The sequence below is a fragment of the Columba livia genome, chromosome 4 (assembly GCF_036013475.1).
Source record: "Columba livia isolate bColLiv1 breed racing homer chromosome 4, bColLiv1.pat.W.v2, whole genome shotgun sequence".
Classification (NCBI taxonomy): domain Eukaryota; kingdom Metazoa; phylum Chordata; class Aves; order Columbiformes; family Columbidae; genus Columba; species Columba livia.
Genome location: NC_088605.1, coordinates 75,565,693 through 75,583,669, shown reverse-complemented (window position 1 = coordinate 75,583,669; position 17,977 = coordinate 75,565,693). Strand labels below are relative to the sequence as shown.

Here is a 17,977-nt window from a genome sequence, read left to right as displayed (position 1 = left end):
GCTGAAATACCATGATTTTGACACCTTGGAGGATGGCAGCGTTAAAGAGAATAGTGCTTGGTTTCTTTGTTTTTCAGCAGAGGAGCATGCATGAAGGTCAGGCTCGCTTGTCTGAGTTGAGAATACAAATTTGGAGGCTGATGGTACACTTTAAAGCAGAATGTGAGTCTCCCATGTGAAGAGCAGCTGAAACATTTGAATAGTTTTGACATCATGGCATTTTCTGCGAGTTATTTGAAACATTTCATTTTCAAAGTCATTTATGGAATAGCTGCTGGAAGGATAGTTGTGCCCACCAGCGTAGGAAGCACTTGCTGGTACATAAGGCTGCTATAGAGTGAACGGAGGAGAAAATTCCTGCTCAGGTGTTTATAGCAGGATTTGAGAAAACTATTATTTTGCAGGTACGGAAATAAACTTTCGAGGCCTGTCATGGCCTGCCCTCTTGGGGGCTGGGTGGTCCCCTGTGTCTTCCCTCCCAGGATAAATGCAATTATTCTTTCTGTTTTATATATTAACTGCTCGATAGGATGCTACTTCATAAGAGTGATTTAAGACAGAGACAGTAGTGTTTGTGTGTCCTGGCTGATCACTCAGGTTAAGACAGAGAGCTATGGGTGTTAATTGATTTTTCATTCCAAGCCAAACAGGGAATTGCAAATCAAGGCAATAAGGAAGGAATGTCTTGCCTGAGTGAGGACTGAAAAATCAAATAGGCTTTTGGAGGTTCTGCCCCGGCCAGTGAGGTTCAAAGGGGATGCACATGAAATGTCTGGGGAATCCAGGAGTATGTTGCACAGCAGAAAATAAAGGGAATGACCTTGTGCTCGCTGCACTTTTCAAGGCACATGTGTCTTTTGATACTGACTTTGTACCACCTTCCTTGTTTTTAACCCCAGACTTTGCTGAAGGAAACATCCACCATAAGGCCCTGCTGATCTCAGTGACTGTTTGCAGTATACTTCTGGTGCTTATCATCATATTCTGCTACTTCAGGTAAATAAGGAATACTTTTATCAGCTTGTTAATGTTCCTCCCAACATTTATCTTTAACTTCAGAATTTAGAAACATTGAGGTGCCCCTCAAGGAGAGGAAATGAGAAACAGCAGTTTCATTATGAGGAAAAATGTGTATTTTGTTCATTCTAGTTACAGATATACCTGTGTGATGTATTTCATACTGCATCTTTTGCCTAGCACACCAAAATGTCATTCCAGGTAGAAGCACAGATTATTCTTTACTGAGTCTAGGAAAGCGACATGACAAATTTAATACAGGGTCAATAAACCTAAGACTTCTAAATATGTTTATGTGGTGAAGAACTGATCATAAGAAAAGGATACAGGAATGTAAGTAAATATTCCTAGAATGTTGCCATAATCTACATATATTATGTTTAAATAGTTTGTCATGTTTATAAAATAGTCTCTGATCACATGACTTTACCTTCTCTGGCTCCTAAAAGATCCACTGCAGTCAGTAAAATAAAACTGGCTATTTACTTGCTTTGTCTTTTAAGCGTATTTAAGCTTCCAAAAGAAAAATATTTGGTTGCTTTACAAACTTGCACCAGAGTGCTTTGTCTTTGAATTTTATGCTTAGAGTTTTCATGCTGAATAGGGTTGCTAAATATAAAATAGGAAATTCTGGGCAGTGAGTCCAGTGTATTCCTCAGGGAAGATGAGGAAGCTGTGAGTCTATAAATGAAGCAAATGTGAAGGACAATGTACATTATTGACTGCACACGTGTTCATTCTCTTCAACGCTAATTTGACTTTGATGTAAAACGGCAGGTACAAACGCCAAGAGACGAGGCCCTGCTACAGCATCGGGCTGGAGCAGGATGAGACCTTCATTCCCCCTGGAGAGTCCCTCAAGGATCTGATCGAGCAGTCCCAGAGCTCAGGGAGCGGCTCCGGGCTCCCTCTCCTGGTAAGGAAACAATATCATTTTAGTGCAAGTTTAAAAGGGAAAAATGAGTAGATGGAGAAGACAAAATTCTTTGAGGCACAAGAAATTATATTTATTTGTCCTCGGTTGTCATTTTAGGCTTTTTTTTTCTTCTCCCCAAAATGACAAGGATTTAAGCTGGAAAACAGTTGCTGTAGAAGCAAGAGACTTCTATTTTTTCTTGTAGACCAAGCCCAAAAAGCTTAGTTGTTTGTTTTGTTTGGGTTTTTTTGGTACCTCAGCTTATATTTTATCTTAGATACCATAAAGTAAGTACAGATTAATAGAACTCACAGCAATTCCTCAGGATTTACCCCAGTGTACAGAGCAGCATCTGGCCCACTGCTCTCATTTCCTTCCCTTTTATATGCAACACACAATAGCATTTCAAACCCTCACACATCATCTGTATGCAAAGGGAACTGTAATTCATCAAACCTGGAACCTTTTTATGTGTAAACTTTGCATTCTGAAGTCAAGAGCAAATTCTTTTTCCCTGTAGTGTGGCCGTCTCAAAGGGAAAAGACACAGGGACAGAGTTTGGGATTATTTCTGAGCTGACTCCAGGGTGACTGAGCCCCCTGAGCTCATCAGCTGAAAAGGCAGAAGTTTTACCTTCTGTAGCAAAACAGTTCTGCTCACCAGGGGTTTTTTGTTTCTGCCAGGTTACTTATTCAAAATAATGCCCCTGATAAAATGAATTAGATTTAATTTCCATTTTTCAGAGATGATATGTACCTCTTGTCTCCCAAACTTATTAGTTTGTAGTGATCCTGTTACTGTGGATGTTGTCCAGTGTTTAAGCACAACCTTCTATCCATTTGTTTATTTTTTTTTTTCCCCACACATCTTTATTCTACACCCTAATGAAGAAATTAAATGAGAAGTTTTATAGTTTGTTAAAATGAAGCAACAGGATGACCAGTTTGTGAAATATCTGACTGAACTCGATTTTTTCTGGCAGAAGTAAGTGCTTAGAGTCCCATTTAAATAGTCCTGACTTTTTTATTTAAAAAAATGAAGTTTTCTGACAATTACCATAGGAAAAAGCCAAGCTGCCAAGTGGATGCTGTGACTGGTGCTGAGTGTGGAAAACCCATGCTCATTTTTCTCTGTTGAGAGACACTCCATCATTTTGGTCGAGGCTTTAAGAAAGCTCTGTCACATCACATACTAGTGTCCCTCTAGCAGCCATGCTTACAGTTTAGGACCATTCCTAATGAGTCCTTCCAATTGATTTGTAAGGAGTTCTTATTTTGTTCACTTTGGGTTTTTTTTCGCATAACACTTGCCACATAAACAGCTTGGTCAGTGCTTGGTGCTTCTACCTGTTACAGTAGCAGAAATAACATAATAAATTAGAGCAAACTCAAGGAACTTGGGTACTCTTCTCTGAGAGGATGTCTTCCCATACATTTCTTTTTTTTCCTAGACTTTCCCTTTAAGTAGTGATTTTCTCTGAAAGAGAAGAAATACGAGAGCTATAATGAATCTTGCATTTGGTAAGAGATCTTTGTTGCATTTTTCAGACAGCTACAACTGCTGCAGGCTCAGTAGAAATGCACAGATTAATACCTTTGGGCCCATGCCTGAAACAAATACATAGAAAGTGCCTGGCAATAGTGCTGTAGACTTTATTGTGGAAGAATTTGATTTTAATGGTATTATTTCTTATGCAAAGACTGAAATGTTTAAGTTAGTATTTCAAGAAAGTAAGTCACAAATTATTTATGAACAAATACTTTATGATAAACAGTAATGTCTTCTTTCTGTGCAGGACATTTATTCTAAAGGGTATTGTCTCAAAAACAAGCATTACCCAAGATTTTATTGATACTTTGACATTCTGCAAGAGTTCTTTCTCCTGACCTGTTTCTACCTCTGGCAGAAAAGGCTGCTGCAGGTCAAATGTTCCCAATCAAACTGTAGACAAACAAACAAAAATACAATAAGTGGTAAATAAAGGCTTTGAACCAACAAACTGGGGTGCACAAGCAAGGAGAACCCCATTGGCCTTGACAGAGCAAGAGCTCTGTAGGTGAAGCTGTTGCCCCCATGAGTACACATGCAAAATCAAGGAAGGGGCTTAGACACTGGGGACATTTATTTCAGTGGTCTGTATGAAGGGTTTGCTGAATTACAGTTTTTCCTAATTCCTGTTCCAATGAGTTTTGCTTTTCAAGGGACTGCACCCCGATCGTAGATGTGAAGTTGTCTATAGAAACACTGAAGTTACAAAAGGTTGGTTTGTCTGAATTTTGCATTAGCTGAGTGCATTCAGCTGAACATCAGAAAAACAGAAGGCAGAAAATAGAAATAGCTGGTAATTGGGTTTGCTCCGTTCGCGGAAAGGAAACAAAGGACCGTGTAACCTTACCTGGCTGGTTGCAGAGCTCAAGCAGCAAAATATGCAGATTTGAAGAGAAGTAAAAAAACAAACCAACCCCACTCAGTGTAAATGATTCACATGAACACATCATTCAGCATGCTTGTGGAATCAGGTCATCCTACAGTTTTGATTAACCAATTTGTTTTAGAGATCGTAATCAGTTTATGATGCAAGAAAGGGCTGAATTCCTTGAAATAAAATAAATTCTTCATAAGAAATCGTTTGCCTAGTTCTAGCAAGAGGAAACCAGGTTAAGGCCCTTGACATACTATTCTGCTGCCCGAAAACCCAGAGCAGAAACGTGTGTTTCATTTTCTTAATGTAATTTAATAAGGAACTTTTCATCATTAAGTATTGTAATTCCATGTGCTTTATGATGCCATTACATATATTTACACAAATTAAGTTATTTGCTGTAACTGCATTATTGTTCAGGATGCATTTTTAAAATGGGCAAAATAGAAAGCGACAATGCTAAGATGACATTACAGCAAAATTCCAATGTAATATAACTATTGTTCAATCACTATATGAGAGTATAAAAGAGAATAAATTCATTTAAAAAATTAAGGCTAATCTCTGTTCTTGGCTTTCACTGATGTTAATAAAAAATAATGGCACTGAAGCCACTATCTTGGGAGTCTAAGAAATGCGTTACAGGGCTGAAAAAATGATACTCCCTTTAAATGACAAGAGGAAAGCTGCGACCTTTGAAATAGCTTTGCAAGAATGCCACTGTATGTTTTCCTTCTTTAAACTGTCCATTATGAAAATGAGTAATTTATTTACAAAATAAATTATGAGAAATCTTACCTAATAGCTTTTGAATTTTCTTTGGACATACGTGCGTTGTGGCGGTCCTGCCCTGCATTACCAAACTGGTGGTTTCCACTGGACCTTCCAGAGATAACAAAGGAATAAAATTACTTTAGAATCTGGTTGGATCACTTCTGTGAGCAAGATTGCAAACATATTAGGGCTTACATGAAATGCATGTGATTTCATAGGGATTCAGGCATTGCACGCTTGCTGCAATAAACTGCTTGAGATTTGTGTATGGATGATGGCAAAACTGGGAGACCTTGAATTTGCACTTGTCCAGATTTTGCCAATTGCTTGGGCCAGATGACAAACCCATTGCACTGGCACCTATAAAGTTGTTTATTTTTCAAAAATCTTGTAAAATCCTAGCAAACCAAAAATCATAAGCTGTGGATTGAAATGGCAATACTGAAGCACAAGAGGGCGACATTTTAATGTCCTGCTGTGCTATGGTGAGGCTGAGTCAACTACCAACATCAGTGGGGTTGCATTGCAGCATCTACTTTTTCCTTTAGGAACTTTTAGAAAGATGTGATCTGCAGACATGCCCCAGTCCTGTGAGAATATATCAGTCTCCATTTGTCCAAGTTATTCTGTAGTCATAAAAGCTTGCTAAACACAGAACCAGTCTGTTTGCTACATGGGGTCTGCCATCCTTAAGAGGGGTATCTCTGCTACACTGCCAAGTACATTGATCTTCTACAACTTCTACAACTGCATGAATGGTTTGACTTCAGCATCAGTTCGCAGTATGACCACTGACAAAGCTGGTATGAACGCTAGAAAGGGCAGATTTAAAGCCATGCTTCTATATCTTTGGAAGAAAATTCTTACTTTTTATTGCCATGTGATGATGATGCTTGTTACAATTTATGTAGGCATGTAGGTTCTAACTGTGCTAGTAGTGGCTGAAGTTCCTAACACCAAATTTATACTTTGAAATTATTAGGCATGGGATTTTCAAGGAAGACGATAGGAAGCTACTCTCAGTAGTTCTGCTAGTTTTGGAGCATTGAGATGCTTTTGGCTCTTGTGAGCCATAGACTTGAGTTTCAATGGTACTGACTGCGTAGCAAACATCCCTGTTTTAATTAAAAATGTTACCTGCCCCTTTGGAATTTGGGTTTGGGTGGCCAGGACTGTTACTGATTTACTTTCTTGAGAGTCCATGGTGTGTTTTGGGAATGTACGGAAAAGCTTCTCCACAGTGGCAGAAATGGCCTCACCAGATGAGGAGCATCCGCGTCGAGGAGCTTTGCTGAAATCCACATCGCGACGGCTCCGTGTTCCCATTTCCACAGGGCTTGCTGCCTGGGAAGGGGATGCACAAGGTTGTTGTAACCACCCATCTTGGCTTCTTGCAGGTTCAAAGGACCATTGCGAAACAGATTCAGATGGTGAAGCAGATTGGAAAAGGTCGCTACGGAGAAGTCTGGATGGGAAAGTGGCGTGGCGAAAAGGTCGCCGTCAAAGTGTTTTTTACCACGGAGGAGGCCAGTTGGTTCAGAGAAACAGAAATCTACCAGACTGTCCTAATGAGGCATGAAAATATTCTTGGTGAGTGGGATTAAAGAGAATTATTTGATAGTGTGCAGATTTCTTAAGCGTAATAATTTTGTATTTGCTGTTGTCTGATGTCCTTTCCTGCGTCCTTTGTTACCTGCTGTGCTCTGCAATTAGCCACCCCGCACTTTTCAAAAGAAACGTGTTTCAAGGATTACTGAAACATAAATTAAAAAGTTAAAAAATAATGGGCTTTTGGCGCTGTTACTGCAAACACCACACGTCTGTTTCTGCCACCTGTATTTTCATATCTGAGCTAGAGGTGAGGCACAGTGGCGTGACAGTAAAATGAAATAAGTTAAATATGTTATTAAAATAAAACTACTGAAGCAGCTGACAGTCCAGAATTCTGAGCAGCCAAAAAAAGCCCTGATAAGTTTTAATTTGTAAGTGTGGTTTTTTAATTTATTTTTTTTGCAGGATTCATTGCCGCAGACATTAAAGGTACAGGATCTTGGACCCAATTGTATCTCATCACCGACTACCATGAAAACGGCTCACTTTATGATTATCTAAAATCTACTACCTTGGACACCAAAGGCATGTTAAAACTGGCTTACTCCTCCGTCAGCGGCTTGTGCCACCTGCATACTGAGATCTTCAGTACCCAGGGCAAACCCGCTATTGCCCACCGTGACCTAAAAAGCAAGAATATCCTGGTGAAAAAGAATGGCACCTGCTGTATAGCAGATTTGGGCTTGGCTGTTAAATTTATCAGGTGAGTAGAAGTGAGGAGGGTGAGGGAAAGTTGGTAAAAAAAGGATTTAGCACTGACTGGTTAAAGTCACATCAATAAACTTGTCACTGAAGATTTCAGCTTGTCTGATGCCAAGATGATTCACTCACAACTTATATAGAATAATGCTCATTTGCACAACTTGCTAATTGGGATTTATTGAAAAGCACCCCATTTGGGCTGCCTTATGTTCCATTTCCTACAAATCAAATTGCCAAGGTCCAGATTTGATTTTTGAAATGGCTTTTAAATTTGATTTGAAAAAAAATGGGCGTGTGTTTAAACAACCTAGAAAGAGCAGACAAGTAGGACTGAGGCACTCCTGGGATTTGTAAAGGAGTCATGGCTGTCTGACAGCTCCGTTCGAAAGGAGCTCGAGCTCTCAGTGCTGGTCCTGCTGGTGGAGACGTGTGTTGTGAAGTCTCTGATTTTTCTGTTTCAGAGGTCAGCTTTGAAACCATGAGCTCCCCGAAGCGTCAAAAATCTCTGTACAAACCTTGAACTAGAGTGATTCAGAATGTAAGGAAAGGCAGTTTTTATGTGCTCTTCTCACCATTCACTTATCTACCAGGTCTCTTGGTGAGGCATTTCCTTTATGCACCTGCCCTTTCTTTAGAAGGTGAGAAAGGAAGATATTTTACTTTGAGGAACAGGGACTTAGAAAACAACAGCTTGGAAATACACTATTTGCTGTAAAATTTTCGGGGAAGAAGTTCACCCTTTGCAGGTATTCCTTCCCTGACAAGGTGTGAACCAAGAACCAGGAACTACCAAATATTGCTCTAAAAGAAGGTGAAATATGTATTTGTCACAGTCCAAATGGCATTTACATCACGTACTTGGTTTGTTTTCATACTGAATCCTTTGTTAGCATTTCTCAGGCAATGACCGGGAAGGTAAAAACGTATTTGAAAGGGGTGTGCTCTGCTGAAGCTAATGAGTTTTATAAATTTTATGCATTTATCATTTTATTCAGAATATTGCATGATGGTGCAGGTCACTACATTGTTGTTAGATTCTTGTAGGTATAGAGAAACACCACCAGCATATGTTTGATTTAGTGAGTGTGTAGGTGACTGGTTGTACCTCAGGCTTCGCTTTATTTGTCATTTTCATAACTGCAGGTGAAGAAAATTGCAGGAAAGGTTGTATAACTATTCTGTGAGATTTTGTTGCTTCTATCACATTTCAAACGTGAACATCTTGAAGGAGGGGGAAGGGAAACAGACCTTTCTAGGCAAACCATAACATGTGTCATATATTAATCTTTTAAAAACATTAAAACTGAATTAAGAATAAATATAAAACTGACCACATAATGAAAGGGAATTTGCTTCCCAATAGATATACATTTTCTCTTCTGGTCAGTGTGTGAGGTGTGACACATTTGACTAGTTGTTTGGTTTTTTTTTTACACATTTACGTCTGTATGTTTACACCTCTTGATGTGTAAAAGTTGGGTGAGAACAAATATAATGCATGCCCAAAAATCGTTATACATGTCTTCCTTGTAGATCTGATCTTGCTACAGCACAGTGATACTGCCCCAGCTATTTGGCGTCCTCCACTAATTGCTAAGACTAAAGCATTAGGTGGTGGAGTATGTAAAGAAAACAGCATTTAATGAAGATTTGATTGTTATCATCAGCATCAGAGCTCTGGCTAATGCTAATGAAATCTCACAAATGTCACAGCATCCCTGTTGAGTCTCATCTCCTTTGTGCTTCTGCATTTGAATGCTTAACACAGCCCCAGGCGGGTCAGGGTCTTAAGGAGGGTTGTTGCCTTTGCATTTAGAGGCTTTTCTTGTAAGAATTGTTCCATTAAGATTATGCATTACTTTTGACCTTGTTTGAGAGTGGATGTGGTGTGAAGTTACTCCTTCTCCCATCTAAATTGCTTTCTTTTCAAGCCTCTTTGTTGCATGTTTGATGCCTTTTTTAAATAAAAAATTGCTTTTCTTTATCTTTTAGTGATACAAATGAGGTAGACATACCTCCAAATACCCGTGTAGGAACCAAGCGCTATATGCCTCCTGAGGTGCTGGATGAGAGCTTGAATAGAAATCACTTCCAGTCATACATCATGGCTGATATGTACAGTTTTGGACTCATCCTTTGGGAGATAGCAAGGAGATGTGTTTCAGGAGGTAAGGAACAGGGAGATCATTTAATTGTGTCAGTGAACCTCATTTATAACCCAAACCTTCCATTACATCCTTTTCTCTGGAGAATTGCTTGTACTGTAATAAACAAAAGTGTTTAAATCATGCAGGCAACTCTCCTAGTATTTGTTCTCTTGCTGAAACTTATTTTAAAGCATCAATCAGTGCTATTTCAACAGCAGAGATTTAGACTGCATTTTAGTGACTTGTTTGAAGGCAGCGGATACCTGCACTGAAGAAGGAATATGGGATTCATTTGGGGGCTTTTTCTGATGGCAGCACATTTTTGCTGGACTGGGGGTATTCAGATATTTCAGCAGCAAGAAAATAGTCATTTCTTTGTACTGTTAGAGTAAAATAGAAGGAGGAGGACAGACAATTTGGGGGTATGCTGTGCCACTATTTAAAATAAATAATCTATTCACAAGACAAGGAGAAAAAAGCAGCGGGAAGTGACACTTATTACATTGTTGTCATACCAGTGATGTGCCTCATTTCCTTCTGATATCAGGCACTCAAGCGTGAGCACAGCAAAGATAAAGCAATGCAGCCAGCTGCAGATTTGGGGTGTAGATCCATCCTTGTATGCACAGGCTATGTGTGCATTCTGCACGTAGAGCTCAGCGCAGTGTGGAAATGATGGGTGTTATTACTTCTATTTTGCCACTGAGGAAAGTTAAACGCAGAGAAATGGCTTGGCAGTGGTTACCTGCCAGCTTTGGTGGCGAGTAAGAGTAGTAGAGCGTGTCTCTCTTGGCTCTATGCTCCCTTCACCAGACTGTACGGGTCTTTAAAACCTGCTCTTATTGTGCCGAATGCTCACTCTGTGCTTACGCTAGAGGAGATGAATTTCACTGTCGAGCAATGTGATCCCTGTGTCTACAAACTGGTAAAGTGTGTTGCAATGATGCAGTGTAAAAAACTGTAATATCATCATCATTGTTGCTGTGCACAAGCTGTGCATGTTACTGTGTACATTGCCATGTTCTGAAAATGCACATAAATGCCCTTTAATATACAAGGTCACTGATAAGGAAGACACCTAATTGAAGGTTGATTCCCCACCTAATTCCTTTGATATGGGCCCTAGGCTAATAGTTCTTTCTGTGACAACTTACCAGAGATTGCTGGACTGAACAGTAGTGGTAGAAGCTGCCTCACTTGGCAAGTCACTGTGCTTTTGGATTAAGATAACTGGTCCGTCTTTTACATGGCAATGGTCCCACTGGAGCTCAACTGTGGAATAAACTTCCAGGGCAGTGAGGTCCTTTTAAGGAGAAGTGCATCAAATTGTTAATATGGTCAAGCTGTCCCTAAATGAGAGGAAACACGGTGGTGTAAAGTGTCTTATGCAGGTGTTGGAAAGCTATAAATATTTGCCTCTTTCAGGAATAGTTGAGGAATACCAGCTTCCATACCATGACCTTGTGCCCAGCGACCCCTCATATGAGGACATGCGGGAGATCGTTTGCATCAAGAGACTGCGTCCTTCATTTCCCAACAGATGGAGCAGTGATGAGGTATCGTCCCTTTTGAAATGCAGCCTGTGTTTTTAATTACAGAGAGGGACATTGACCTGATTCCACATCATTTTGAGCGAGGAGGAGCTTTACCATGGGTACTAGCACCAGTCAGGGTGTAACAGCGTGACCTTCTCAGATATCAGAGCCCCAGGGGCTGGAGTATATGGCATTTGCAAGTGGGTTTCTCATGTCCTGTTTACCAGATCCTACAGCAATAGCAGGCTGTGCTCACACCTTCTTAATCTCTCCATTTTCCTCTTGCACTCATTTTGCTTTCTGCTCTCAACATTAATAGCATTAAATCAGTGGCTAGCCAAAAATATTGAAAGAAAAACTATTCTGTAGTGTGTAGTGCAGTGGCAGTGTACTTGGTCTACTGGCAGCTATCTCAACATGTGTTGATGTGTGGGCTGTAATTCCAACCTTTTTGTTTTTTTTTGTTTTTTTTTTTAAAAAAGAAGGAGATATCTCCTGTCTCTTTGAAATGCACACAGCTTTTCTATGATCAGAGATATGCAGGCTTGGAAATGTGATTTTACCATGATTTTGTGCTCACATATTAAGTTTCACTGTCATGGTATTGAGATGCAATAGGACAGAGTAGCACTGATCATTCACCGCTTTCTCTCCGCAGTGCCTACGGCAGATGGGGAAGCTGATGATGGAGTGTTGGGCTCACAATCCCGCCTCCCGGCTCACAGCCCTGCGGGTCAAGAAAACACTTGCCAAAATGTCAGAGTCGCAGGACATTAAACTCTGACTCCCTCCGAGGCAGCTCTGCTGAAGGGCCAGGGAAAGGGACTTGCTTGTGCAGGCAGAAGTTCTGAAGAATTACCAAAAGTCTTCGCTAATAAGTACCTACAATGCAGTCATGTTTAATAAGAGCTGTAAGTTCATCTGACAGCTTTGGAGCAGAGAACCTTTCACAAAATCAGCTGAATTTGGACATGCAGGATCGGAAGAGGCTTGTCTACCCTTGTTTACACGGGGAAATACAGTTTTAGTGACTGGTTTAAGATTATGCATGTTGCTTTCTGTGAAAGCCACTTATTATTTTATTATTATTGTTATTATTATTATTATTATTTTGATTGTTTAAAAAGATACTGCTTTAAATTTTATGAAAATAAAACTTTTGGTTAGAAGCAAAAAAATATGTATATTGTTACATTAAAGAAATGGAAGAAACTGTGCTGAAAATGAAATCAAAGTGACTTTTTCATTTATAAAGAGACTATTGCACTCCAGCATTTAAAAAAAAAATAATAGAGAGAGGGTCTGTACAGCTCAGAGGAGCTGTAGTGGAAACTGTCCTGCAGAAACAGCTTTCCATAGACCTATCCATGGGAGCAGTTCTCTCCATATAGAGATGGAGCCCAATTATCTCCCTGCATCATTAGCACGGGTGGCCAGCTTCGTGTGGGTGGCCTGGCCCAGCGGAGCTCATACCTTGGTTAAGATAATCGGGAGCCATATTAATACGGTTCGGTGCAACTTGCTTGTTTAAAGAAGCTTTTCATGTTTCCAAGAAATCTGATGGGCATGGTACTAGGTTGATGGCAAATAAATGCCCCCTGTCTTCTTGTCCGTCCTTCCTTCCCTCCCTCCCTTCCTCCCCTCCTTCCCTTCCTTCCCTCCTTCTTTCCTTCCTTCCTTCTTCCCTTCCCTCCCTCCCTTCTCTCTTTCTCTCTCTCTCTCTCTTTCTCTTTCTCTCTTTCTCTTTCTCTTTCTCTTTCTCTTCTTCTCTTTCTCTCTCTCTTTCTCTCTCTCTCTCTTTCTCTCTTTTTCTCTTGCTCTCTCTCTTTCTCTCTTTTCCCTGCCCTGCAAAATAAAGTATTTTGTGTGTGAGTGGAAATGAGGTCCGCATTTGGTTCCCCTGGTAAATTTGAAACCGCTGTGACCTACATAAGCAACCACTGGATAAGACGAAGTTCCTCACGAGGAAAAATGATTAACTTGCTCTTTCATCTGTGTAAAAGTGAGATATCCATCTACAACCACAGATGGGAATAAAAAAGTCATCTGTGTTCCCTTTTTTGAAGCCTTGTAGTGACAGGCTCTGCCATGTGGTGTTGTGGTTCCTTGTGGGGGAGAAGAACAATGAGAAACTTATTTAAACTCTATTTCCCCATTCCTCCTTCCTGGGTGTGCAGCGGTTGCTACGATGTTAATAACACAGAAGAGGAAATGAGAGATTAAATTTTCCCAGTGAAGTATTTTCTTCGGAAAGGTACTTTGTCAGATTATCCAAGCTGAGTTGTATGGGAGTTACTGGTAAACCATTCTTTACCCTTCTTTTATATTTTTCCCCTCCACCTTTGTCCTATTTCACTAGGTGATGCTCAGTTGAATTTTGAACTAAAAGTCCTTACAAATGCTGCTTTAATTATGCTAAGCCTATTTCAGAACTGAAATAATTGCCATGCTGGATTTAGCCGCAGCATTTCTGTAATACTTCTTTTTTCCCTTTTTGGACAAAACTGATTTATTTGTGGTAGATAGATTGGTATATAATTGGGGTTTAACTTCATGGCTCCCTGAAGGTATTTCTAGTTGGAAAAATTACCATTTTAGACTTTCAAGCTAACAGAAAAAAATGCGCAGGTTCACAAGAACCAGCAAGACCTCCATGACTATCGGTGTTAAAAAGAGGATTTTCATTAATTAGAGGGCTTTTTATGCAGTGCATTTTCCCTCTCTGCACCCAAAAATACCGAGCAATACAAAAAGAAGATTTCAGAGAGTTAGCAGGACATAAACTGGGATTTCTCGGCTCTGATGAAGCAGATGGGACCGGGTGAGCGGTCGCACAGCAGATGCATTTCACATCTACTTTCCACAAATGGGTGGTTTGTGTTTTGTTTGTTTGTGTTAGTTTTTTAATACTATGATGGCTTTCCCCAGAAATGTTTCAGAAGGTGTTTCGCCAGCTGGTGGACAGGAGAAAAAGGGCCATTGTCTGTTTTTCTGAACAAGTCTTACTTTTTTTTGGTCCAAAAGAAAGAGATCCTAAGATACTGGTTGATAGGTTATAATAGTGTGTATGTTAAATGTTCAAGTTTATGTGTTTTAGATAGATATATATATATGAATATATATATATATATATATATATATTCAGTTGGGAGTCTGGAATAACTCCAGTATGTGGATTAAGAGTAAGCTATTACAGATGATAAAGCACTAAATGAAACATAATATTTATTTATGAAAATGCATAAATGACAAATCACTGCAACGGTGCTATATAAGAAAATAAATAAATAAATATATATATAAAACGAGACACACTCTGAGAAAGCAAAGGGTCTGCAGTTGTATAACCAGTGCCTGCCCATTTTCTCCCTAGACTTAAAAGGCCAGATTTTGCTCTCAAATTTCCTACTCACTGTCATCGATGAGATTGTAAAGGGATATTCTTCAGGCTAGAAACCAGCCTAAGGCAAGCTCGGCAGTAGTTTGTTCTCATACTGTGACATTCGAGTTACCAGCTGAATGGTTAGTTTTCTGCAACACTCAATGTGTAATTATTATGGTGTCAGCATGTACAGTGACAACAGGTTAGTACATTTATTTTGCCAGTTAGCAGGCCTTTTAATGTCAATTCCAGATTTTGGTAGTTTCACAATGTGTGTTGATGACAGTGTGGAAGTCAGTGGTGGAGATAATTGTGGCTTCCTGGAAATACAGTTTTCAAATATAAATTGCTGAAGGAAGTTTAGTTTAATGACTTATTGGCATAGGTAAGATGGCATAGTTAAGTGGACAAAGAAGGAAAAAATGCCTATCCAAAAAGGAAGAGATATGCCATCTAGCAACTGCTGTCCTTTCTCTAGCACAAAGTTATTTCTGTTAAAGGAAAGGTTGACAATGTAAAGACTAAGAAATCAATTTGTGTTCTTTTTTGAGAACCAGTGCCTTACTAAACCTGTAAATACTGTAATTAAAAACCTGGGGAACAAACTGTTACATTGTATTTGTTCTGATTGTATATGGCTGTTTTAACATTCCCCCAAATAAAATTGTTTCCATCTCCCTATGAAAAAAGATTGCTTTTACTTCTATTTGCTTTTCATGTGCTTGAAAGGTGCCACCTTTAGCTTTGATTTCACTGGTTAAATTATTTTGACTGTGCCTTTTTTTTGTGTAAGATTTTTTCCTCTGAGCAAACAAGTAAACAGCAAAATATTCCATATGTTTCCCTTGGCACAGAAAACCATCACCCCTTTCACAACTCAGTGAAGAGGGAAATAGCAATTAAAATAGTGTTATCACTAATAAAGCAGTCACTCCCATGTTGTGGCTGATTATGTAAATCCACAGAAATCTGGCATTCACATAATATTTTTGTGAAGCGTCCACCCTTCTTTCCCCCACATCTTTGTGAATTGTGACTATTTGTAATAGCACGAGAGGCGCAGGAGGCAATCTGTGCACAGACTGAACTAGATTTGTCAGCCCCGTGCTTCAGGAGAAAAAAGTTGCAGCCTACATACATCCCATCAGCTGAAATGGGGCATCACTTTATGCTGGGGAGCTGTGCACGTACATAGAGGTATTTGTATGTATTTGCATTTACGGCCTGAGCTCACTCTTGTTCTGCAGTTTAAGGATGAAGCATTCAGCTTTGCGTTTCCTAACGCGTAATTACCTTGCTAGTTACTTTGAGACAAGTGTGTAAACAGCGTTTTTCCCTCAAGCTGTGTCTTGCTGCTAACTACCACAGCCCTCCTGCTTTGCCCCAGGCCACCTGTGCTTGGTGGAGTGTCACAGTTATTCTCCAGCAGCATCTCCAAAGTCCCTTGGCCAGGCTATATCCAAGTAGTAAAGCTGTGTGTTCCCCCTGGTGTATCACTGTATCACAGTTTTGGGGCTGTTTTTGCCCCCCTCGGCTGCACGATGATGAAAACATAGCCCGTCTGGGCTGCACGTTCTCCAGCATGTTGCCGAGATTGGTGTTTCTGCAGCTATTCCTCCTGTCCTGCTTGCTTTTCCCCTTAACTTTCTAGGCTTTTTGGGGCAGTCCTAGGCTCTGTTCTCATATTCTTGCCTCTCCACCTTGCTAGGTGGTACATGGGTACTGTCTAGCCTTGGTTTTAGCTATCTGTGTCTTCTGCAGCTGCAGGCGATTCCGGGACTGGTTCAATTCCATTCAAGGAAGGGTCACACAACTGTCCCCTGCTGAAACCAGAGCTTGGCTTCCTCATGAAACACATGGAATGAGAGTTGCAGTCCCACCTTCAAATGCATAAACATCAGAGCAGAGACTTCAGGAAAAATACTTAGAAGTGAGGTACCTGAAGGAAAAGTCCCTGGAGAAAAGGAGGAACTTCTTTGCCAATGCAGATTGCAGGCTGTGGCAGACCCAAAAAAGGAAACTCAAGTTCAGTAATACATTAGATAGTGTGAGAATAGTGGGATGGACAGAAAAGAGCTTGTCTGCTGTGAAAGCCAGGTATGCAAAGGGAAATGCAGACAGACACCGGGGAATGTAAAACAAAGACTGTGTACAGAGTGGGCATCTTCATTTTGCAGAAACCAGCCCTGCCTGCAGCCCAGCAGGACCACAGGGTGGCCAGAGTTACCACTGAAGGACTTATGCTTCATGTCCTCTGGGATGCAGATCTCCTCTTCATATCATACCTCCAAGTTCTCTTTCATACATAATCTGCCTCTTTCTATTACAGAGAAGATAATAATAAAATTTTAAAAAAATGAGCAGTTCTTCCTCCATGGTGCTAAAGGTGGGGAGTGTTGAAGGAGCTGGTAGTGTCGCAGGACTCAGAAAGAACAGCCTTTTCTCCATCTTTGGCTGCGTCCATGAAACACAAACCCCAGGAAAACTGTCCAGGGTGAATCCTCCTGTAGATGTGGGAGTAAAACCCCATGGGGAGGGAGAGGCAGGAGGATCTATGAAGTGCAAGGAAACAGCCTGTATGGACGTGTGGATGTCATGGATGGTATCTTATGAGGAGTTCTTATGCACAGATATATTTTCTTTTTCTAAAAGAAAATACTCCTCTTTCCTTCCAAACTTCCAGGAACTAAACAATTGAACACAAGATAGTGGTATATATTTTTTTTCCAGTTGCTTATAAATATAATTTATTACCTGTTTAAAAATTCTTTCTTACACTTTGTACATGTCAGGCTGACAGAATAAATGCAGGCATTTACAAACAGAGGGAAGGAGAAAAAGGGAGGGGGGTAAGAGGCACACTCAGAACTAGTAAACCACACCTCCACTGTACAGCAATACAAATAATGCAATGGCTAGCACTTCTCTGGTAGTAAGTCATTTTTTATAAAAGGAATTGCATAGAAGATACAGCAATGGGGAAATAAAAACCAAAAGAGTTCTCCAGATTTGAATAGCAAAGAAAATGAATCCCACAAACCCTGGTAGAGCTGAGACATGGGAAGAGGAGGGAGGAATGCAACAAACCCTCCCAGCCTGTCTCGTACAGATGTTTCATTTCTTATGGGCCCTCCTTCTTTGCTTTAGAAAGGTACTAAAGGTACCATCTTCCATTTCTTTTTTTTTCTTAAATGTTCTTAATTTTTGAACATTGACAACATATTAACAAAAAAGTCCACCACACAGATGTACCAGAAACAGTAATGCCACAACTTCTCTGTCTCACCTGTGTTAAAACACCCTGCTTCAAAATAGGTTATTGGCTCACTTAATGTTAACCAGATTTTAGGGAATTCTGGCCCTGGGTGCCACCTCACCCCTGCAGGGGACCCTGCGTGGTGACATCCCTCTTTGCCACAGGCATCCAGTGGTTTCTCGCATGCCATGGCTTGGGATGCTATTAGAGAAAAT

General features: G+C 40.3%; 1 protein-coding gene across 6 annotated transcripts in view; it reads left to right on the top strand.

The window, feature by feature from the left end:
* Window positions 1-12,302, top strand: part of BMPR1B (bone morphogenetic protein receptor type 1B) — a 209,840-nt gene extending 197,538 nt beyond the window's left edge. For all 6 annotated transcript variants that reach the window (XM_065062384.1, XM_065062385.1, XM_065062386.1 and 3 more), the window contains 7 exons: window positions 900-996; window positions 1,795-1,933; window positions 6,527-6,719; window positions 7,146-7,443; window positions 9,435-9,610; window positions 11,015-11,145; window positions 11,783-12,302. In XM_065062384.1, the coding sequence (XP_064918456.1) occupies window positions 900-996; window positions 1,795-1,933; window positions 6,527-6,719; window positions 7,146-7,443; window positions 9,435-9,610; window positions 11,015-11,145; window positions 11,783-11,908 (1,160 nt within the window). In that variant the 3' untranslated portion in view covers window positions 11,909-12,302. The remainder of the gene's footprint in view (window positions 1-899; window positions 997-1,794; window positions 1,934-6,526; window positions 6,720-7,145; window positions 7,444-9,434; window positions 9,611-11,014; window positions 11,146-11,782) is intronic.
* The last annotated feature ends 5,675 nt before the right edge of the window (window positions 12,303-17,977 follow it).